This window comes from Meles meles, chromosome 4, assembly GCF_922984935.1.
Source record: "Meles meles chromosome 4, mMelMel3.1 paternal haplotype, whole genome shotgun sequence".
NCBI lineage: Eukaryota > Metazoa > Chordata > Mammalia > Carnivora > Mustelidae > Meles > Meles meles.
In genome coordinates this window covers 36,644,616-36,668,312 of record NC_060069.1, presented here as the reverse complement: position 1 = coordinate 36,668,312, position 23,697 = coordinate 36,644,616, and the positions used below count along the sequence as shown (strand labels likewise).

The 23,697-nt window shown below is 35.8% G+C and overlaps 1 protein-coding gene across 22 annotated transcripts in view; it reads left to right on the top strand.

Annotated features, from left to right (window-relative positions):
• Window positions 1-23,697, top strand: part of CLASP2 (cytoplasmic linker associated protein 2) — a 192,800-nt gene that overhangs the window by 27,093 nt on the left and 142,010 nt on the right. For 21 of the 22 annotated variants that reach the window (XM_046001628.1, XM_046001627.1, XM_046001649.1 and 18 more), the window contains exons 3-7: window positions 2,040-2,143; window positions 4,179-4,270; window positions 5,423-5,498; window positions 6,875-6,972; window positions 12,645-12,715. In XM_046001628.1, coding sequence (XP_045857584.1) covers window positions 2,040-2,143; window positions 4,179-4,270; window positions 5,423-5,498; window positions 6,875-6,972; window positions 12,645-12,715 — 441 coding nt within the window. Of the gene's footprint in view, window positions 1-2,039; window positions 2,144-4,178; window positions 4,271-5,422; window positions 5,499-6,874; window positions 6,973-12,644; window positions 12,716-17,665; window positions 17,809-23,697 lie in introns of those variants that run through there. The other variant, XM_046001651.1, reaches the window with a different exon arrangement.

Here is a 23,697-nt window from a genome sequence, read left to right as displayed (position 1 = left end):
CCACTTCTCAAGAATGAAGTGGCTATTTTTTTCATACTACTATTGTGTGATTGCTAAAACACACACATGCAAAACACCTCAGTTACAAGTAGATAGAAATAGTTATGACTGGGACCTAATTGTGTGGATTATTTATTTATTTATTTTTATTTAAGATTTTTTATTTACTTATTTGTCAGAGAGAGAAAGAGCACTAGCGAGCACAAACAGGGAAGCAGCGGGTAGGGGGAGAAGCAGGCTCTCTGCTGAGCAGAGAGCCCAATGTGGGACTTGATCCCAGGACCCTGGGATCATAACCTGAGCTGAAGGCAGATGCTTAACTGACTGAGCCACCCAGGCTTCTGTGTGGATTATTTAAATCCTGGTTTCAGCTTGTTATTTTGTGACTTTGGGAAAGGTATTTAATGCCTTTGGGCCTTCTCTGTCAAATTGGCCTATTCTATTTCATAGGATTGTTATGGGGATGACATGAGATAATTCAGTGCTTAGTACATAATAATATTTAATATTTATTAAGTGTTTATTGCTATCTTCTCCCTCACAGAAGATATCGGAACCAGAGTCCCACAGCAGCCAATCCTACAGGTGTCAATGATTTTCTCTGATGTTAATAATATATCAGATAAATACAAGTGTTTATATTATTCCAACTGACAGGTACTTCAGTTGCCTTCTGATTAAGCTTGTAATGTTATGGCAGGAACTTTTTTTCTTACATAGTCATTTCCTTGATTAAGCTTGGGTTTTTGGATGATATCATTTCATTTGGTATAGTGGGCTTCTCATCCTAGCCGAATTTTCTTCCAAAAAGAATGTAATTTCTCTTTTCCTTAAGTGTTGTTTATTATTATTACATGAGTCTGCATCTCATATTCTAGAACATATTTACATCAAATTACATATGCAGTTAATTATAATTGTCTATAAATAAATGAGAGAAAATCCGTTTCTTAATCTCATTTCTTCCTTCCCTTGTTTAAACTAGGCCTCAGCCTTCATTGCCCCAGGGAAAGGAAGGCTATAGCTGTCATGTCAAAAGAGAAACAAAAGTTAATTTCTTTGCCTTCCAACCTGCAGAATGATGCTAGTGATGGTGGGGGGTGGTAGGTGACACAGAGTACTTATTCAGTGCTCTTCACTCTAAGTGAACATTTATTCTCTTTTTAATTTTCAGTCATCTTCTGAGGTGAGTACTGCTGCAGAAATTAATGGTTAAGGATATAAAGACAAAAGGAGATGAAATATTGTGGCCACACACCTTGTAACACCACACAAGGGGAAGTGGTAGTCTAAGGGTTTATAGAAAGATAATTTTGACTTTGAGATATTTTTGCCAAATGAGTGGACTTTAGAACCTGTACCCTCTGAGATCTCTCTTCCACTCCCTTTCCCTTCAGCCTCACCCCCAATAGATGTGATTTCTTTGTGGTGCTTTGTTGATTTATAGTTATAAAAACCTTTCTCATGAAAACTTTCCAAGAATGGACTCTTACCTGCTTTTTCTCCCTCCTTTCATGAAGTAGTGCCACAGTCTTGGACGTAGTAGAGAAAAACTTCAATCGGGGGGCCTAGGCTTTTATTTTTGTCAGTTGAGTAATATGTCATACATACATAAGTGTGTATTACACATGTAATTGCACACCAACACCTGCCTGTCCCCAGGTGGAGAAACTAGAACTCTGTCATCCTAGATACTTCCTCTCTGCATTCCTGATGACACCTCCCTCCCTCTGCCAGGGGTGACCACGGACATGACCTTTTAGATAACCATTCCCTGCTCATCTGTAGAGCTTGACTAGCCATACACATTTCTAAATGGGATAATATTTCGTCTTGCCTGTTTTTTGAACATTATCATAAGTGGATATCATGTTGTATGTATGCTTTTGAAACTTCTTTTGATTAGACTCATGAGTAAAGAAAATAATTTGCTTACCTCAACTTTCATTTATGGAAACAAACTGTTTATAATTTTGTAAAATACAGCATATAATGGAGATGAATTATAAATATTTACTCTTTCTCTTGCCTTTCTCTAGTTATTGTAGCTTTAATAGACAGAATGGGAGATGCCAAAGACAAGGTTCGAGATGAAGCTCAGACTCTGATACTGAAGTTAATGGATCAAGTAGCACCACCTATGGTAGGCCTTCAGTTTCAAATTTACATCTTTCTAATCAGTGTTGAAATATCAGTAAAGATAGCTGGTAATTACAGCAAGTCAGTGAAGCCCCAGGGGACAGGAAACTAGAATTTTAAATACTGAATTATTGTTAATTCTTTAAAGAAATTGAAATTTAAGATAAAATGTCAGTATTTAACTTTTGGGGGATTTTTTGCTTTTCTTTCTCCTATTTTCTACTCTTTGACATCTTTTACAAAGCTAACGCAGAGATTCTGCTGGATACTGTGCTGATTATGTTATTTTTTAGGATTTTGTTTGTTTGTTTGTTTTTCTTACTTGCAGATAATACAGTGTTCACTGTGAAAGCTCATTTTGAGAACTACTGAATGTTATATTAATTTGTGCAACTTTTACAGCAAGAAGAAAATTTTTTATTTGAACAGGTGGTTACTGATTGTATAAGGCATATATTCTATGATACCAATTTGTGTCTTATGAATACAGTAGATTAAATTAGCCCCTGTGGAGATGTTTTGAAAGGAGAGCAGAAAGGGGCACCTGGATGACTCAGTTAGTTAAGCATCTGACTTGATCTCAGCCCAGGTCTTGATCTCAGGGTTGTGAGTTCAAGTTCCATGTTGTACAACATGTTGGGCATGGAGCATATGTGAAAAGTATGACAATAAATTGACCTGTAAACAGAGATTTATAGAGTAGCTCATGTTAAGTAGAAGAAAAATCTGGAATTTACAATATATACAATGGTATTATGGGTTATTACCTAAAATACAGTTTTAAAATTATAAAACATATTGCATATGTTTTATTAAAATTACAAAAATAAACTGTTTGCCTGGATATTTTATACCTTAGAATGAAGTCCTCGTTAATAGTTTGGTGGGTATCCTTCAACACTTGTTTAGTGGTCCAAATTTTAACTCATTTTTGACATGCTATTATAAGCAATTCTATAAGGAACATCCTTGACATGTCTTTGGATATAAATATAAAATAGTGTTCCAGAGATGGTGTTGCTGCATCAGGTATTCACATTTAAGATTTTCCGAGTAAACTTCCAAGTTACTTTCGAGAAAGTTTGGCAGAAAGACAAATATTAGTAGAATTGAATAAAGAGTCCAAGAAGAGGTATATGTGTGTGTTCATGGATCTAATAAATGGTAAGGGTGGTGTTTCTAAATGTGGAGAAAGGATTGATTGAGACAGTTGGCTGTATGTCTAGAAGAATAAAATTGGGTTCCTTCCTACACCAAATTCATATAATTGCTGTGGAATATCTGTACAGGTTATATATGCTTTTTTAAAAAGGGAATTTTAGTAGATAGCAATAAAATGACTTTTATCAAGTAATGTTTCTGTATTTGGATCCAGTGCTAAAGTGAGAAAAGCCTGAATGATAAAGTGTTGAAAAAACCCATTCCGTGTGACAGTTTGGAGCAGTTGCTAAGCAACATTGGACCTTTTAAATGCTTACTGGACTACTGGGCTTATAATGGTAGCATTGTTGTTGGGAGATTTCTAAAGCTTAGAAAGAATTCTATGTCCGTGGAAATCTTAAGGTTTTTAGGTATTGGACATAGTTTTTCTGAAAATAACTGAAACCTAAAGTGAAAGATACTAAATAAAAACTGAAAATGTGATTAAGATACTTTAAAATGTGTGAGAGCAACATTAGTACAAATTTGGCTTAGGAAAATTTGTAGAGGGGTGCCTGGGTGGCTCAGTTGTTAAATGTCTGCCTTCAGCTCAGGTCATGATCCCAGGGTCCTGGAATCAAGCCCCACATTGGGGGTCTCCTGCTCAGCAGGAAGCCTGCTTCTCCCTCCCACACTGCTTGTTGTGTTCCCTCTCTCCCTGTCTCTCTCTCTCTCTGTCAGATAAATAAATACATTCTTTTAAAAAAAAATTGTAGAGAAGTAAAGTCTGATGGGAAAATTCAGTTATTTAAAGTTGGAGATAGGGTTGGGAATAAAAAAAGATTATAACATGAGTAATTTAATTTTTTGTTATACTTGTTTACTTTTCTTTTAAATAGTACATTTGGGAACAGTTGGCTTCTGGTTTTAAGCACAAGAATTTTCGATCTCGAGAAGGCGTTTGTCTGTGTCTTATTGAAACCTTAAACATGTAAGTTTTATGATTACTGAAAATAGCTATCTTGTTTTTCATTTTTCTAAAAGGAAAGAACAATATCCATTTCAAAAAACTTGAAGGAAGTTATGGAAATAACATTTTAAGTAGTTATTAATTGATTTTTGGTATGAGAGCTTTTTTTTGAGTTGATATCTTCAGCTGTTAATTTTGTGTGTATATTAATTTAAAATTATTAGTGATAAGAAGTGTTTGTCTTTTTTTTTTTTAATAGTGCTACCCAAAATAGATGATCATATAAGAAGTATGTTGATATAACTTAGGTTCTACTTCTGTTCTGGACCCAGTTTGGAATTGTTTTAACTCCATGGTATTTCAAATATTGTAGCCATTTCCCCCCAGCTAGGTTTTCTAGACCAGTGGATGGTTACCCAAATCACAGACCGAACAAGACTCTTCCAGGTAACTAGACAGTGAATCAGGTACCAGTATGTAGAGCTCTGACAGCATAGAGCCACAGAGCTCAGAACTCCTGTCTGAAGAAGTTGTTGGGGCTTTTGATCTCTTTCTGGATTATTTGTTCAAGTTCTGTGCAACAGGATAGGTGATACATAGTAGCTTTCAACTTTTCCTGTAGTGTTACTTCCTTTTTTCTAACTATACCTTCATTTATTTTCTTTTACTCCACTGTGGTCCTTTCTGCCATCTAGAGCTTGTAAGTGCATTCAGTTTTGCACAACTTATGTGGTTTTGGCTCTCCTGTCATTTGCTTTCAACCCATGACCTCGTCAGATATTATAACCTTTATAAATAAAGGTTTTATTGGAATGCAAATTTGAGACCCAGCATCTTAAAAAAAAATTAAGTGTTTTAAAGCAAAAGCTCAAATTTTCCTGAGTCATCAGTAAGTTACTAGGTATAAGAGTGCCATTGGTTGAACATTTTGTTCTCTTGGATCATGTGTTGACAGTTTTCATTGTCAGTCATGGTTTTTCAAGTTTGCATATTTCACATTGTTTAGAATTAGTTTTTGCTTGTGTCTGATGTCCTTCATGTTTTAATGATGTGTACTCATGCTCCCCACAATGTTTGTCTTATTGATATAGACAAGAAGAAAGTGTAAGATTATTTTGTTTACTGTTTGATTAAAACCAAATTCTCTTTATTTTTGTTTCAAATTATATTTAGTTTTGGGGCTCAGCCACTAGTTCTCAGCAAGCTGGTACCACATTTGTGTATCCTATTTGGAGATTCCAACAGTCAGGTAAAATTTTACTTATATTCAAGCATTGACTAATTTTTTTGGCTATCTCTTCTTTCCTAGTGCCCTTATTCCGTTTAAAAAAAAGAAGAGGGCAGGTGGAGTTGGGTAGTGAAATCAAGATTTTACCTCATTTTTTCTCTTAAAATCCACCAAAGTTACTTTCTAAGAATGCATTTTATTCACATAAGTTGCTTAAGTTTGTTACTCGTTTGGCTAGTATTAAGGATATAGGGGACTAAAGGGATAGACCTTGGGTTTGAAAGACTGAGTGACAAAGAACTGGATTCCTTTTTATAGTCCTCCTATTTGTTGTTTGTGAGGACAGGTTATCAGTGTCCTTTCTTCCATTCCTGAATGTGGTTGCATAACAACAGCTTTTTACAGCAGTCATAACCCTATTTAATAGAGGAAATTTGTAATTTCTTTACTTGAGCTGTGTATGCTGTAGGCATAATACAGGGGTATATGCTGGATCTTGTCCATCTTAGTGGATTTGAACCTTGACTGTAACCTTTTTGTCATAGGTTGGGCATTTAGAATAACTCTGGATAAAGTTTTCCTTGCTATTAGACCCTACCTCTGCCTCTGGAAGTTTGAAGAGAGTTCTATTACCTCTTTATTTGCTCTTTGTGACCTGTGCAAGGGAACTAGAACTGTCTTCCAAACTCCTGTCTTGAGGCCACGTTTTTTTTCTTTTCATTGTGCTAAAATATACACAACATAAAATTTACCTCCCCAGTCATTTTTTACTATACAGTTCATTGGCATTAAGTATATTCACACTGTTGTGCAACCATCACCGCCATCTATTTCCAGAACTTTTCATCTTCCAAACTCTGTACCCATTAAATAATAAATCCCCATTCTTCCCAACCCCCCAGCTCCTGACAATCACATTTCACTTTCTCTCCATATGATTATACTACGCTAGGTACTCCATGAAAGTGGAACCATACAATTTGTCCTTTTGTATCTGGCATATTTCATATAGCATAATGTCTTCAAGGTTCATCTCTATTGTAGCATGTGTCAGAATTTCTGCCCTTCCCTTTTTAAGGGAAATATGTTGGCCTCAATAATATTTGTATTCATACAGTTATTGGCAGTTCTTTGTGCAGTCTTATTACAAAAAGAAGATTTTTAAAAAGCCGCATTAGTAACTTTTATATACATGTTTCTTAGATTTCTACAAAACCTTTTACAAGGTTTCTTTAGAGTTTTCTCGGCAGATCCTCTTGGTTTTTGTTACTGACCTGCCAAAATCTCTTAGGGGTTTAGAGGCATTAAAACCAACCAAGAACTTTAAGTTGTAATGGTGCCGTGAGATGACATTTTATTATGTCTCATCTAAGCTTAAGTTCTGAATTCCTTGGCAGGTGAGAGATGCTGCAGTATTGGCTATAGTGGAGATCTATAGACATGTGGGAGAGAGAGTGAGGGTGGATCTCTGTAAGAGAGGAATTCCTCCTGCTAGGTAAGTCTTGCTAAATTTTTTTTTTTGGCTACTCATTTTATAAGTTTTAATTTCATGTATGTTTGTTTTAAATAGTTTCAGTTTTCTGAGATTTTTAAAATTCACAAGATACGGGTGCCTGGGTGGTTCAGTTGGTTAAATGTCTGCCTTCAGCTCAGGTTATGATCCCAGACTCCTGGGATCAAGTCCCACATCCAGCTTCTTGCTCAGCAGAGAGCCTGCTTCTCCCTCTCCATCTCCCTCTGCTATTCCCCCTGCTTGTACTCTCTTGCTCTCTCTGTCAAATAAATAAAATCTTTAAAAAAAATAAAATAAAATTCACAAGATACAAAAAGATGTGTAGGTTTTCACTGTTTAAAAAGTTCTTTACATCCTGTAATTTTTTTAGACACTGTTTGATTATATATTCATATATTATTTAATATGTAACTAAATACCATCGAGGAAACTGTCTTTTGATACCAGACAGTAATAATCATTATTTGGAAGATGCTTGATCAAGAATTTAGTAAAAATGGGGTGCCTTGGTGGCTCAGTGGGCTAAAGCCTCTGCCTTCAGCTCAGGTCATGATCTCAGGGTCCTGGGATCGAGCCCCACATTGGGCTCTCTGCTCAGCAGTGAGCCTGCTTCCCCCTCTCTCTCTGCCTGCCTTTCTGCCTACTTGTGATCTCTATCAGTTAAATAAATAAAATCTTTAAAGAAAAAGAATTTAGTAAAAATATTAATCTACTCATTAAGTAAATATTTTTTTTGAGTGCCTCCTGTTGAAAGATATTACACAAGATACTGGATAGCAGAAAGCTATATAAGAATTAGTCACTACTGGGGTACCTGGGTGGCTCATTTGGTTAAGCATCCGCCTTCAGCTCAGGTCATGATCCCAGGGTCCTGGGATTGAGTCCCACCTCAGGCTCCCTTTTCAGCAGAGAGTCTCCTTCTCCCTCTCCCTCTGCCATTCCCCCTGCTTATACTCTCTGGTTCTATCTCTCTGTCAAATAAATAAAATCTTAAAAAAAAAAAAAAAAAGAATTAGTCACTACTCTTAAAATCTAGTCAAATAAAAAGGAAAATTCATAATATCTGAGTACAGTGGCATCAGATTAGTAAAAATTGCATTGATGAGCTTCTCATGTATCAGAACATTTTTTTTTCCTTTAGTACTTTTTTTTTTTTCCTTTAGGTACTTTTTTTCCTTTAGTACTTTCCAGAGTTTTATTTTTATTAAAGATATTACTCCAGTTAAATTTTTTGGTAAGCACATTTTAGTCCCATTTTAAGGGGGGCTTGAAAGGATTTCTTTTAACTTTTTATTACTGAAAATTTCAAACATAGACTGAAGTAGACAATAGTGTAATGAACTTCCATGTACCCATTACCCAGCTTCAACAATTATCAACTCATGGCAAGTTTTGTATGTTATAATCTTACCTACTTACTCTTGTTTTATTTTGAAGCAAATCCCAAGTCATTTTATTTCATCTGTAATTCAGTGCATTCAGTACTAGCATCACAACTTAAAGGTTTTTTTGCAAATAATTCTATAAATCAAATATCCAGTCAGCATTCAAAAATTTCCAGTTGTTTCATAAATGTCATAAGTCTATGTATATGTTTATAGGTTTCTTTGAATCCATATCCAAATAAAGTCCAACAATTAGTTGATAAGTTCTTACAAGTCTTTCTAAATATTTATGTACCTCCAACTCTTTTTTCTCTTGTTTTTATTTGTTGAATAAGGTAGGTAGTTTATCCTGTAAAGGTTCCCATATTCCAAATATTGCTGATTCTTTTTCTGTGGTATCATTTAACATATCCTTCTGTCTTTATATCCTATAAATTGGTAGTTGGATCTCGAGGCTTGATTTGATTTTTGGTGGTGGGGGTGGGGTGTCAGGAGATGGAAGACTACTTCAGAGGGATGTTCTAACTCTCATCATATTTGGCTATCTCTCTTACTATGTAATTTTTTTTCTAGTACTAATTATTTTTTCATAATAAGATAGTCCATTAAATATGCATTTTCTTACTCATTTTCTACTTCCAGGGCTAACAATTTCATTTGAGTAAATTTTACATCATTGCATGTAAATGAAAGAAATGATGTTAACGTAATGTATTTATGTGTATGTGTATATGTATGTATATTGCATTATATATTTTGAAATTTATATTTAAATTTTTTATTAAACAATTTATAATTTTATGCAAGTATGACATCCATACAGAAATGTATGTAAATCATGAGTATACAGCTCTGTAAATTATCATAAAGTGAATACACCCATGTATCCACATAGGTGGCAGAGTCAAATATTATAATCTAAAAGCTTCCCTAAATCGTTCTTAATTCTTGAATTTTTGAATTTTATAAATGGAATCATATAGTATGTGCTCTTTTGTGTCTGGCTTTTTTCAGTTAATGTTGTTATTACTATTTTTTAGAGATTTATTTACTGATTTTGGGGGCAGGCAGAGGAAGAGAATCCTTAAGCAGACCCATTGCTGAGCTGGGAACCCACCATAGGACTCGATCCCACAACCCTGAGAGTATGACTTGAGCTGAAACTGAGAGTTGCTCAACCATCTGAGCCACCCAGATGCCCCTTGTTGTTTTAATTCATTTGGATTGTTGGACCTGGCTATAGTTGTTTCATTTTCATTGCCATTTACTTTTTTATGAATAAGTCCTACTTTATGAATCCACACTAGTGATGGACTTGTGAGTTATTTTCAGTTTGTAGCTCTGTAGAATAATGCTATTAAAAACATTCTTGTACATGTCTTTTGGTATACCTGTGTATTCATCTCTTAATCTAAGAGTAGGATTGCTGGGCCATCTCATATGTTCACCTATCATTGATATTGACAAACAGTTTTCCACAGTGGTTGTAACCGTTTATTTTCTTGCTGACACTGTTTGCAAGTTCCTGTTATTCTACATTTTCACTGATATTTAGCATTACTAGTCTAAATCTTACTAATTTTAGGTTTCTGGTGTGTGTGTTTTCATTACAGTGGTAATGTGCATTTTTCTGATTACTAATGAAGAGAAGAACCATTTCATGTATTTATCAATCATTTGGATATGTTCTTTGAAAGTGTCTTTTCAGGTCTCTTGCCTATTTTTAAAAACTGAGTGGTCTGTCACTTTTTAAAAATTGATTAGGAGGGGGCACCTGAGTGGATCAGTGGGTTAAGCCTCCGTCTTTGGCTCCGGTCATGATCTTAGGGTCCTGGGATCGAGTACCGCTTTGGCTCTCTGCTCAGCGGGGAGCATGCTCCCCCCCGCCCCCCCCCCCGCACCACCACCGTCTCTCTGGCTGCCTCTCTGCCTACTTTTGACCTCTCTCTGTCAAATAAATAAATAAAATCTTTTTTTAAAAAATTGATTAGGGGGAGCCTGGGTGGCTCGGTGCGTTGAGCCACTGCCTTCGCTCGGGTCATGATCTCAGGGTCCTGGGATCGAGTCCCGCATCGGGCTCTCTGTTGAGCAGGGGGCCTGCTTCTCTCTCTCTCTCTCTGCCTGATTGTGATCTCTCTCTGTTGCATAATTAAATAAAAAAAAATTTAAAAAAAAATTGATTAGGGAGACTTTTTAACATACATTCTAGGTACAGACCCATTGTCAGCTATGTATATGTTTCAGGTATCTTCTCCCACCTTGTGATTTGCCTTTTTACTTTTTTGATGGTGTCTTTTAATGTACATAAGTTTTTAATTTTGATGTAGCTTTTGGTCATTTCCTTTATGATTAGACATTTCTGTGCCCAGTTTAAGAAATCTTTACTTACCCTAATATCTTAAAGACATTCTCTGGGCGATTGTCATGAAGTTTTATTCACATTTAGATTTATAGTCCATGTGGTATTTTCTTTGAAAATGGTGTGAAATGGGGGTTCAGAACTTTCTGTCCTCAGTTTCTTATTCCTATTTTGCTACTCTGAGTGTTATTTTCATGCTTCTTAATATCTTGTTCTGCCCTTTTCCCCAAAGAGCTCTCTTTCTGTACCTGACCTCTGTGGTCTTCATTCTGAGGTGTCCCACCTTCCAATTCCAGTGTTCCCTTTCCCATTTCATCTTGTCCACATCTTGTCTCTGGGCATCTTGTTCTGCTGTCTCCCTAAGTCTCTGGAAGATACTGTTCTGTAGGATGAAGCAACCTGTGTCTTTAAACTGAAGTGCTTGCTTTCAGATGTGTGAATATTTTATTTGTTGAATTCAGTGGGGGTAGGAAGTAAGGCTAAGGTTTAGAAATCACAGGCGCCTCTAAAAAACATATATTTTTAAGATAGAAAGTGTCTGCATTCTCAGTTTACAACTAAGAACTGACAGGATATGGGGGCGCCTGGGTGGCTCACTGGGCTAAAGCCTCTGCCTTCGGCTCAGGTCATGATCCCAGATTCTGGGATCGAGCCCCGCATCGGGCTCTCTGCTCGGTGAAGAGCCTGCTTCCCTCTCTCTCTCTCTGCCTGCCTCTCTGCCTACTTGTGATCTCTGTCTGTCAAATAAATAAATAAAATCTTAAAAAAAAAAAAAAGAAAGGAAATGACAGGATATGGACCACGGCTTAACTAAGGTTGTAAAAATGACACTATGACAGAAACATAAGAGTAAGTCAGAGAACATGTGGCAGTTAAAAACAAAATGACAGTGGCCCTCTTTCCTTCCCCAAATCTCTAAGTTTTAACTTTAAGAATAAATCATATCATAATGGCACCTGGGTGGCTCAGTCAGTTAAGTATCTGACTCATAATTTCAGCTCAGGTCATAATCTCAGAGTCCTGAGATTGAGCGCCATGTTGGGCTTTGTGCTGAGTGTGGAACCTGCTTGAGATTTTTTTTCTCTCTCTCTCCCCCTCCTCCCTCACCCCCCGGGCTTGCTCTGTCTCTCTCTCTCTCTCTCTCTCTCCCTCAAAAAAATAAATAAATCAATCAATCATAGCATGATATATTGGAAAGTAAAAGCAAAACAAACTAAAAAATACTGCTGTCAGCATGATACCATTTTGATCTGAAGAAAATTTATATATGAATTCAAACCATCAGCATACAATTCAAAAAAAATTGGATGGTGGAATTGTGTTTGGGTTTTTTTCTTTGTTCCTAATTATGTTTCCTAGTTTTCTTTTATAATGAATGTACACTGCTTTTGTAATAAGAAATGCATTGTTAACTAAAAAAAAAAAAGTGATACCAGAAGTGTAGAAAGTAATTCTGAATATAATCAGAAACAGTAACAGAATTGGTGTTGAAAGAAATTAGGTTAATAGAAAATGTCAGTATTAGTCATATCCGTATCACCTTAGTTTCTGTCGTTTTATATTTCATTGTTTTTATGTTTGCCTTATGTTTCCTTTGCATGAGTTCACGTACTTTTTAAAAAGGTCTTGGTGACTGAGTACATTTATTACAAGGTTGTAACAAGTATTTTTGATGGGTTTGGAGAAATAATTTTATGAGGAAACATGAAACTGTGTGCATGTAGGTGCTGCCTGTGTTTGGTTGCTTCTGTACTCCAGCAGGATGGGCTTGGTGTTTTCTCTCAGTAAGTGAGGTAATTGTAAGAGAGAGTTGTATGAAACTGAATTCCTGAACATACTTTTCTCAGGGAGGTGGTTAAGGAAATTGTTTATATTTAAACTGTATATAAAAAATGTATTATTTATTCCAGGTTAGAGGTGATTTTTGCCAAATTTGATGAAGTGCAAAAGTCAGGCGGTATGATTTTGAGTGTCTGCAAAGGTAAGAATAAATAATTAAGTTATTTCACGTGTCAAACATTTCTAAGATTATTTAGCAGAGTTTTAGATACTAAAACATGTTTTCAAATCAACTATTATATCACTCAGCAGATTTGATTTTGTGGCTTGAAGCTTAATTAGGGTATAAGAAAGTCTTTAGATACTGCTAATTATCATCTATTCTCTAACTCCTTTAGAGTAACTGAAAATTTAATTTTGGGTCAGTTGTGTAAAATGACACTGTTCTTTTGGCTTATTTTTTGTAGCTTCTGGGTTGAAGATTTGTTGACCCTCTTGCCTTCCATGTTCCGTGCATAAAATGTTTTTATTCCAAAAGTATTGTTTTACTTAGTTGTTTTTAATAAAAGTTTTGGGGTTTGGTGGGCTTTATTACACTTATGTGTAGACTCTCAGTGATGATACTGGTCAAGAGACATAGAAGTAGAAACTTTACCAGCATGATCATCTTTGGCTTCTCAATTGGAATTCAAGGAGGTTTCAGGTTAATATCTGGCACTTAACTCAGTTTTGTGGTTGCTCTTCTTTTTGTAAGGTTGCTAGATTGTGTTTGCTTTTAGTGGGTGGCATTTACCCAGATTTTAGTTTTTATCCGTGAATGTGAAGAATATATTCTATTTCCAAAGATAACATAGGTTGTTTTTCTACCTAGGAAAGTAGGTTCCTATTAAAGAGAGTGGGGTAGGAAGGCACCTGGGTGGTTCAGTCTGTTAAGCGTCAGCCTCTTAGCTTTGGCTCAGGTCATATTCTCAAGGCCTGAACTCAGCTAAGAGTCTGCTTCCTCTCTCCTCTCCCTCTGTTCCTCCCCAGGTGCATACGAGCATTCTCTCTCTCTAAAATAAATAAATAGAGCGTGATTCGCTTAGTAATGTAATTGATGTAGGGGGGAAAAATTGGAAAAATTGTGTGAGTTGTATAGTTATATAATGAAAAAACTAGTTACTAATACAATTTAGTTCTTTTTCCCTGGATTAAACCAAGACTGAGCATTGTTGTGTTGCAGGAAGGCAGATGGAGTGAGTTTAATGTTAAAAAGATTGTGTCTACCCTAATCTAAACTTGGTTCCACAAGCATAAATTGACTTCAGCGCTACCAATCCTCACCCTGACTGCCAGCTTTTCTCACTCTTCTCTGAATAGAAGGTGTTTTAAGTACTTCATCCTTATTTTTCCAGCAGTTACCTCTATTTCCATAGAAACCAGAAACAGCAGGAAGATGGATAGTTGTTAAAATTCCTTAGATTGAGACTCCTGTGTTTTCATACCATTTATAGTGCATTCTCATTTGTGTATTCCAGACTACGTAGTTAACAACTTTAAGAGAAACGTATAATGCATATTATAAATTTAAGGTATTATTTGGATACAGTTTATTTTGAAAGTGCTGCCTTTCTTGTATTTTGTGAGGTTATTTCTGTTACCTTCAAAATAGGAGATTTTATATTCCCTATTCTCTTAGCTCCCATTTCTTTTTCTCTTGTTTCTCTCTCCATAAACAGGAGGTTTGGGGTCAGTATCTGGCATTTATTTCTCTTGAAGGGAGTCTTTTTGTACTGGAGATTATCTGAATATTTTAAGTGTGGTCATATGTGAATGTTAAAATCTAAGAGGTATACAGTGGGGTGTAGAAGTAGTTCAGGATGTTTTTGATGACAATATTATGCTGTCATTGAAAAATACTTTATTGGATTCATTCATAAGGGAAGAGACTATAAGAGGGAAGCCTGTTTATCATGTTGGCAAGTCCCAGGGCCCAGGTCTCCTCTCGCTTGTCTATATTCTCTGTAATGTAATCCATCCCAAAGGCTTTAAATGATAACTATTTGCTGTTGACTTCTAAGTGTGTGGTTCTGGCCCTCACTCATCTCTTTTATATTCTAGATTTGGTAGTTTGTGGCCTTGATGACATTTCCTTTGGAGTGCCTAATAGGATCTCAGGCTTAACATGTCCAAAAGTAGAAAGCCTGTTGTTCTCTCTTTCTTCCCCTCAAATCTGTTGTTCCCCCAATTTACCCATTTTAGTCAGTGCCACCACCGTCAGCTCAGGTTAAAAACCTGGATTGATCACCCAGTCTGTCTACCTTTGAAGTCCTAATATATCTAAAATTTGTCCTTTTTTCCCCCATCTCCACTACTAAAACCCCACTCTTAGTCTTCAGCTTTTACCTGGATTATTGCAATAGATTTCTATTCCATGTTTGCCTTCTAGAATCTGTTTTCTACCCAGAAGTGAGAATGATCTTAAAATGTAAATTAGATCATGTCTCAGCACTGTTGAGACATGATCTGTCCCATCTCAACAAGAGAAGTTTCTGCCTCAGGGAGCCTACATTCTATTGAGGGAGATAGATCGTAAACAAGTAAACAAGTAAGCAAATAAGCGAATGATTATCCAGAGTGATTATAGTTGGTAATGGGAAGAAATACAACTACCCTTTGTTTAATGAATTTAATAAAATTAATTTAAATTATTCCTAAAATCCTTGCAGCTAAGTGAAAAGCATTAAATGAAAAAATAATTTCCACTAACATTATGGTGTGTGTCATGCCAACCCAGGACAATGAATAATTTTTTAATAATTTTTATAGGTAGAGAAATCTATTAACAGAACACTGAAAATGAATTTTTGTAAGTAATAATTTGAAGGCAAAAAGTTAGTACCCAAAGTAATACTCTTTTTTAAATTTTTGTATGATTTTTCCCTACAAAATTTCCAGCCCTTTTGGCTTATTGTAATAGTGCACCCAGCCTAAAACTTTAAAGTTATGGAACAGAAATACATTTTAGGGCAAAATAAAGGCTCAAAAAAAATTGTGGAAATAGTTCATGCACATAACAGACTGAGAGCCATTGAAGATACCACCGTTTCTTTCTCTCACTTGGTGTACATGTGCAAACAAATTGTTATGAATTCACCCAAACATGACATTCAGTTCAGATTTGTTCCATATGATATTCTAGAAACTGTTATGTTAAATAAAATTTTTTAGTGTGTCTGTGCCTGAAGCCATAATAATGAAACATCAAACTTCTTATAATAGGGGCGCCTGGGTGGCTCAGTGGGTTAAAGCCTCTGCCTTCAGCTCAGGTCATGATCCCAGGGCCCTGGGATCGAGCCCCGCATTGGGCTCTCTGCTCAGCAGGGAGCCTGCTTCCTCCTCTCTCTCTCTCTGCCTGCCTCTCTGCCTACTTGAAATCTCTGTCTGTCAAATAAATAAATAAAATATTAAAAAAAAACTTCTTATATTGATTTAGAGTGCTTTGAGATGAAAAAAGTCATTTTAATAAACAGACAAAAGCAAAAAGCCCAGGTCATAAAGGTGGTATAACTTGGTTATAAGAGTTATTTTTTTCCTCTTTAGTCTACCTCTTTTCCCTTTATGCATGTCTCAGGGCACTTTTAAAATTATTATTATAATAAATAATATCTCATGCTTTTTTCTTGATTTCATTCAAAACTGCTTTATCTATATTCTTGATTCAAGTTTTGGTTGAATTCTTCGACGTGATTTTCTAGAGAATTAGTTCAGCACTCTCGAGACACAAAGTAAATACATCATCAGAGATGTGAGCATATCATTTAGTTTAGGAAAGGGAGAAATTTTTTTTTTTTTTTTTGTTTTTTTTTTTGTTTGTTTGTTTTTTGGTCTTGAGGGTTTTTCAAGCCAGACTTTAATTCTCATATTACAAAGTAAGTTAGGCAGAATCCCTAAATACAGTAGAATTAGTTCGGCTGTGAGAAGGAAACTGAGTTTAACGTTAATCAGATCAAGGCTGGAAGTAGGCAATACCAGCCCTGGAGGAAGGAAAAGGCTGGGAGTTGCAGGCCCCCTGTGATTATGGCTGGGCCTGTTGTTGTCATGGAGCTTTCTAGACCATCTCCTACGCTAAGATGTAAACACCAACAGTGTTGGTGGCTGTGACTGCAAGTCTTTTTCTCTTTGACTGTGAAAAAACTATGCATAATTCTGATTTGTCTCATTTGCGTAGGACCTAATGAAGTCTTGGGGTGAAATCATTGTAAAATGTTTCCCCACTTCTCTATTTGAAACAGTGGCTAGGAAAAGAATGCTCTAGGAGGCTGGCAATAAAACAAAGCATAGGAATTAGGCTTTGAAATTACCTTGAAACTTGGCTTATAAGAGGCAGTAAGGTAACTTGCAGTCTAGTTTTTTATATGGTTGTTATATACACTTTCATGAAAAGCAAAGCAGCCCTTAGATTGATTTTAAAATGTGTGTGTGACCGCGAGCCCCAGGGCTTCCCGGAGCTTGACAATGTGCTGATGGTTGTACAGCTTGGATGGTGGGTGCTCCGCGTCCTGCAGCTGCGCACTGACTAGGTTCTGTCTCCACCAGAAGCAAGCTTTGTTCCGTGTGGCTCTGCTGTCCGCACACAGAGCAGCCTTTGATGGGCTGCCTTTGACGTGATTTGTTTACGGCAGCCAGAAATGCTTCCTGCATAATGAGAGCAGTTAATCATGGAAACTGGGCTATTCCTGTTTGTGCGCTTCTAGCAGTCTTCTGTTGTAAATATTAAAAGGTAATGACAAAAGGATGAAAACCTTTTTAAAAAGGCACAAATCAGTTAATCCATCAGATCATGTGATTGCTACTGATTACATGGATATCTTTAGGGAAGCAGAAAATGATTGCTGAACACATGCCTTGTGTTTTGATGATTGCATTAAAAGTCCCCCAGTGGGATGACATTTATTGGCTCCAGAGCTTTTCTTACATTAAATATCAGGCAGCCAGTACAAGGGGAAGCATCATAACCTGTATGTAACCACATATGTACAGTTAAAGAATAATCTTGATCAAGCTCTGCTAGGTTCTGCTAAATAGACGAGGATTTTCAGCAAGACCCCAGACTTTTATTTTGAAGTGGAGTAGCAGCTGTTGGCTATTGCGGTGCAGAGCTGCAGCGCGGCCTGGGTCACACAGTGCTCCGGGTGTCTGCGGGCTGCAGGCCGAGCCCAGTGGCGCAGGCACCGAGCTGCATTTATTTGCTGTGCTGTTTGACCTCTTGGTTTGAGAAAGCTCCCTGGACCATCTGAATGGCTATGGGAGATGGTGAGTAAGATGTGTTTTTCTTCCTATGCTTGTGTTAAACACTTCCTTTTAAAGTGAAGATCATTTGCTGTGTAAGAAATATATTTATCCCTGAAAAACGAAGGACACTGTGTGTGTATGTGTGTGTACAGTCGTGTGTGCATATATGCACATGTGTGCTTACTTGCCATTTAGTGTCCTTTTCTACTTGGTATGTCTATATGGAATCTGGTGAATATGACAATTTACCTTGCAACCCAAATAAGCCCTCAGCCTTTGGTAGTGGTTATGAAGGGCTATTGCAGGAAACATGGAATATGCAAAAGCTTTGAAGAGAGAATATGGAATATGGCCCTTAGAAGAATGGCAAATTTTGGCAGAAAGGTTTGCTTAGGAAGCTTGTCATCTTTCCTGTTGTATATGATAAGTAGAATTTTGTGGTAATAAAGTATTTAAAGCAAAATGGCTTGCCAGAGACACTATTTTAATTAATATGCTTCTGATTTGTCAGTGTCCCTAGTAAATAATTTTCTAGAAAATACTGTCTTTTACAAGTCCTGTATAGGGTATAATTTTATTAAAAATTGATTTTGCTTGTGTTTTATTATAATAATAATTTTTTTAATATTTCCATAGTGCTTTGTGGTGTTCCAAAGCACTTTAGTATACTTAGTATACCTTAACTTCTTAGGTACAAGTAACTATATGAAGTGTACAGAGTATTTTGGTGTTTCCATTGCACAGATTAGGAAACTGAGGCTTGCTGATAGGATAAGTCCTAGATCTAGGCACAGAAAGCAAACCAGAACCAAATCTAGAATGTCAAGTTGCATTTGGTATTGTCCTTCATAACACTTAACTGAGCATGGTTTTTTTCATTATTAAAGCTTTTGTTAATGTGCTTAGAGATATATTTTATAGTATCATCAATGCCAGAGATGTGTATGAAGGGGAACTTAAAGTTCCTGAAAAATATTCTGTGTATTTTTCATTAGGTTCTCAAGGAAGACTAGTCTGTATTTGGAAGTTTTAAGTCTAACAGTTTTATCCTTCCTTATGATGATATAATGACTTCTTTCTTAGGAGTTTGTCCCCTTGGGACTAGGAGGAATGGGATTCAAATGTACCAAAATGATGGTGTTTAAATAGTCATTTAAACTGTATGTACATGTTAATAGAAATAGAGTATAGTTTCTTTTGGTATTGTAATGGTTTATTCCAAGGATTTACATAACTGTTTTATGTCCTTTTGGAAATAATTTTAACTATTTTTAAGGCAAAATCCATCAAAATTAGCAAATTTAAGTTCTCATATACTTAAGGGCATTGCCAAGTTTATATATTTATTTATGTTTTAAACCTTAATTTACTGGTAACTCTAAATGTTGCATTTGATTTGGGCCATATCCAGATATTATTTCGTTCTTAAACATAGATTTGATGACTGTTAGTGTATCTTTACTTTTCTTTTTTCAAGCAATACATAAATGCATTCAGACTACTTAGGAATGTACTGATTTTAAAAAATCAAAGTAACAGCCTTTTACGAAGTTCAGAGGGTAACCTTCCTGCTTATCCTGTTCTTCAAAATGGAAATACTTTTATTTTAAGATTTTTTTTTTTTAATTTATTTGATAGAGAGAGATCACAAGTAGAGAGGCAGGCAGAGAGAGAGAGGGGGAAGCAGGCTCCCCACTGAGCAGAGAGCTCGATGCGGGACTCGATCCCAGGACTCTGGGATCATGACCTGAGCCGAAAGCAGCGGCCCAACCCACTGAGCCACCCAGGCGCCCCGGAAATACTTTTATTTTATTGATAATTATAGTAATACACCTTAATTTAAAAATGGGAAATCTGGGGGGGCAACCTGATTGGCTCAGTGGGTAAAGCATGATACTCTTGATCTTGGGGTTGTGAGTCTGAACCCCATGTTGGACATAGTGTTTACTTCAAAAAAATTAATTTAAAAGATAAAAATTTAAAATTTTTAAAATTAAAAATTTAAAAGATAAAAATAGGAGCTCTAAATAGCAAAGATATATAGTAACAGGTCATCTTGTGATTTCTAGTTTTTAACAGTTTCATATATACTCCTCTCTATATTGATCTTTCTCACATATAGTACACATATTATACTAGTACCATGTGAACATGTATAACAAATGGATTATGTCATTCCTAACCTGTGTTGTTTCTAATTTTTTTATTTTAATTAACAGAAATATCTTCTTTTTAAAATTTAAACACTGCAGATAAGGTAAAGTTCCCCCTTTGAACCACCTTCAAGCCCAGATATAAACAGTGGTGGACACTTTTATTAGTGTGGTGTCTGCATGCCTTTTACTGTCCCTTACATGTATATTAAGTATCAAAGTAAATGGTTTTGTTTTTATTGTGTTCATACAAACAGTATTGTTCTGAAAGTATTTTTGCCATCTGCTACATCTACTTGGTATGGCATAGAGTTTTTCTTTTTTCTTTCTTTTTTTTTTTAATGTCCTCATGTGTAACTGTCTTCTTTGAACTGTTGCATAATATTCCGTAGTATGGATATATCATAACCATTTATTTTATAGAATTTTAAGTTGTTTAATCACGTACAGTTTTCTAAATGATTCTGAAACATGTTTCTACAAATAATGTGTGTATACATACACACGTGTATATTTCTTAAAATACTCTAGAAGTAGAATTTCTGTATCTAAGTTTTAATTCATTTCAGTTGTGTTCGTTGTAACTAATTTCCTCCAAATGAGGCTTTACCACTTATATTCCCACCATCAGTGCCTGCTGTCCTGCATTCTTTTCAGTTCTCAATATTACTAGTTTTAAATTTTACCTGTCAAATGAGTGAAAAATATTTTACCCTTTTAAAAACATTTCTGTTGTCTAATAAGGTTGATCATCTTCGGATGTTTGGTTATTTGTATTTCCTTTTCTATGGATTATGTTCTGGCATCCTTAGCCAGCTTTTTTGTTGTTATTGTTATTGTTACTTTTTATGTATTCTGGTTATTAATCTATTAAATATATGTTATATAAGCTTAACTTCAAGACCATATGAAAGATTTTTTTTTCATATGAAAGATTTTAATAGCAGTTTTATGTCTAGGCAAACTCGGGTTTTTGAAACACTGTAATGACTATCAAGTGAAGAGTTGTTCAGGGTGGCTCTGATGTGCATTTCTGTTTGGTTTTTATCCTTACCCAAGAATATAAAACCAAGTAGTCAGATGATTGTGAAGTAGCTCTAGATAGTCAAATCAGATAGAGTTTAAAAACCTGTAGGATTATTATGTGGCACTGAGCCCTGCAATCTGCCTCAAAAGCTCATGAGAGGAATTTGGCCTTTTGTTGTTATGCTGCAGAGTGGCTGGAAAGAAATACGGTTTTGTTGCAAATTGTTTCTACACTTAGAGCATTTCAACAGTCTATTCTTCCAAACATGAATTTTTTAGAAAACATACACAAGTCATGATATAACCTTGACTTTCTAAAGGGAAGCCTTCTAGACCACTACAAACTGATATATCACTACTGATTTGGTAGGAAGGGAACAATAGCAAGGAATTAGTGCTGAGTAGCTTCTATGCCCTTGAATATTCTATGTGCTATGCTAGAATTGGGTTAACACAAATCACAGAAAGAAGGCAACCCTTTAACTTAGTGGTGAAAAGGCCAAACTTTTTTTTTTCTTGGAGCAGTGATAATGGGGACAACAGAATCTATAAGGAGAAAAAGTAAATTACAAGGGACAAAAGATTGGGCATTCAGCTATATAGGTGGCAGTAGTGGGCACTAAGAGCGAATATCTTAGCCTTCTTGAAACAGGCTCCCTTTACCCATCTGGGTGCAAGGTCTTAGGACACTAGGAGCAACATATCTTCCAACATAAAAGTTGCTAATGAATCTAAGTCTTGAAAGAAATGGTTTACATCTTTTTTTTTTTTTTTTTTTTTTTTTTTTTGGTACATGTAGAATGTGTAGTTGATGTTCTCTTTTTTTTTTTTTCCACTTTTTTAAAATTTCTTTTCAGCGTATCAGTATTCATTGTTTTTGCACCACACCCAGTGCTCCATGCAATCCGTGCCCTCCCTATTACCCACCACCTGGTTCCCCAACCTCCCACTATAGTTGATGTTCTTGACAGCTATATAACCAAGTATAGTTGTCATGAAAATTTACCCAAAATGACTAGTTTCTGTGAGGGTTCTAAATAAACCTTATGGGGGCACCTGGGTGGCTCAGTCCATTAAGTGTCTGCCTTTGGCTCAGGTTATGATCCCAGGATCCTGGGATTGAGCCCTGCAGCAGACTTCTTGCTCAGTGGGAAGTCTTCTCCTCCCTCCCCCTCTGCCTTTTCCCCCGCTTGTGTTCTCCCTCTCTCAAATGAATAAATAAAAAAACTTACAATAAATAAATCTTACAAGCATCATTTATTATTTACTTTGATATTATGGCTATTGTGAAATATGTTGTTTTTAATTTTATTAATACCAAGTAATGTTTTAAGTTACGTCTGCCCCTTAACGTCATTGAACTATCAAAGGTCTTAAATTTTTAATGGGCTCCTTTAAAGAAAAGGATAAAAGTCTTCAAGTAGCTTTTTAATTAAGTTAATGATTACCTAGAAATTCTAAGAGACTTTATGAAATTTCTTGGTTTCTTTTCAGCTTTATATGAGATGGACTTTATTTTTTTAAATAAAATTATTAACAATTTAAGATTAATTATGCTGCTGAAAACACAGCATCTTTATGTGAATATTAAAATTTGGCCATTGTTTTATTTTGAAGTACCTGGACTTTTAATTCCTAGTCACTTTACTGAAATTTTTTGTTTTTGTTTAAATTGAATACATTTTAAATGTTTACTGTTTGATTATTTTACATCTGAAGGCCTATTATTTTCTTTAGCTCTGAGAAATCCTCCTCTGTTATTTTTCTTAATAAGTTTCTCCCCTTCATTAGCTTTAGTCTCTCCTTACAGAATTGTTACCAGTCAAATATTGAATCTCCCATGTTGATTCACTGTCCATTATGTTTTGTCTCTTTTCCTAAGTTTTATGTCTTTCTCTTTTCCCTTGTATTCTAGGGGATCTCCTTGACTTCCTTATCCAGCCCTTCCATTAAGTTTTAATTTTAGCGATTAAAAGTTTATACGATAACAAATTTTTTTCCCTTTTCTGGTGGTTCCATTTTTACAGAAGAGTGTGTGTGTATGTGTGTGTGTGTGTGTGTGTGTGTGTGTACACTCATGCGCATGCATATTTATATGTAAAATATTGAGCTTTCTGAGTTGGGGGTGGGAAGAGCTTAATGATGAAATCATTTCATAGGTTTTCGGTGATTCCTTGCAGATCATTCCTTTACTTGTTGGCTTAGAGAGTGTCACTTCTCTGTCATTCTACAAGGTAGATCAATCCTCACTGCTACGTCAATCTGCTTCTGAGAATTCTGAGTTGCAGCTTTGCTGTGGTTTTATTCTTCAGAGCTTTCCATCCTTTAAATTTGCATTTTATGAGAATATGTTGCTATCTTTTGGATGCTGATTTCACATACTTTGCTCTGCCTTACTTTCTGTGGTCTTAACAATGTTGCTTATAATTTTATTGGGGCTCCATTACAGGGTTTTAAGCAAGAGAGCAAGGTAATTCGAATTATCATAGTTCTTTTAAGGAAGAATTTCATACATACCCAGAAATAAAGAATATTGTGACAAACCTCTGTTACTACCTACTATCCAGCTTCAAGAAATTATCAATAGATAGCCAGTCTTTAGTTATCTGTATCCCTACTTATCTTCCTCAGCCCTACCTATCCTACAGGACTGGGGTATGGGTGTGTGGACACACATGCACATGTATTCATACATGTAAAGTAAAGTAAAACTTAGTCTTTTTAAAAAGAG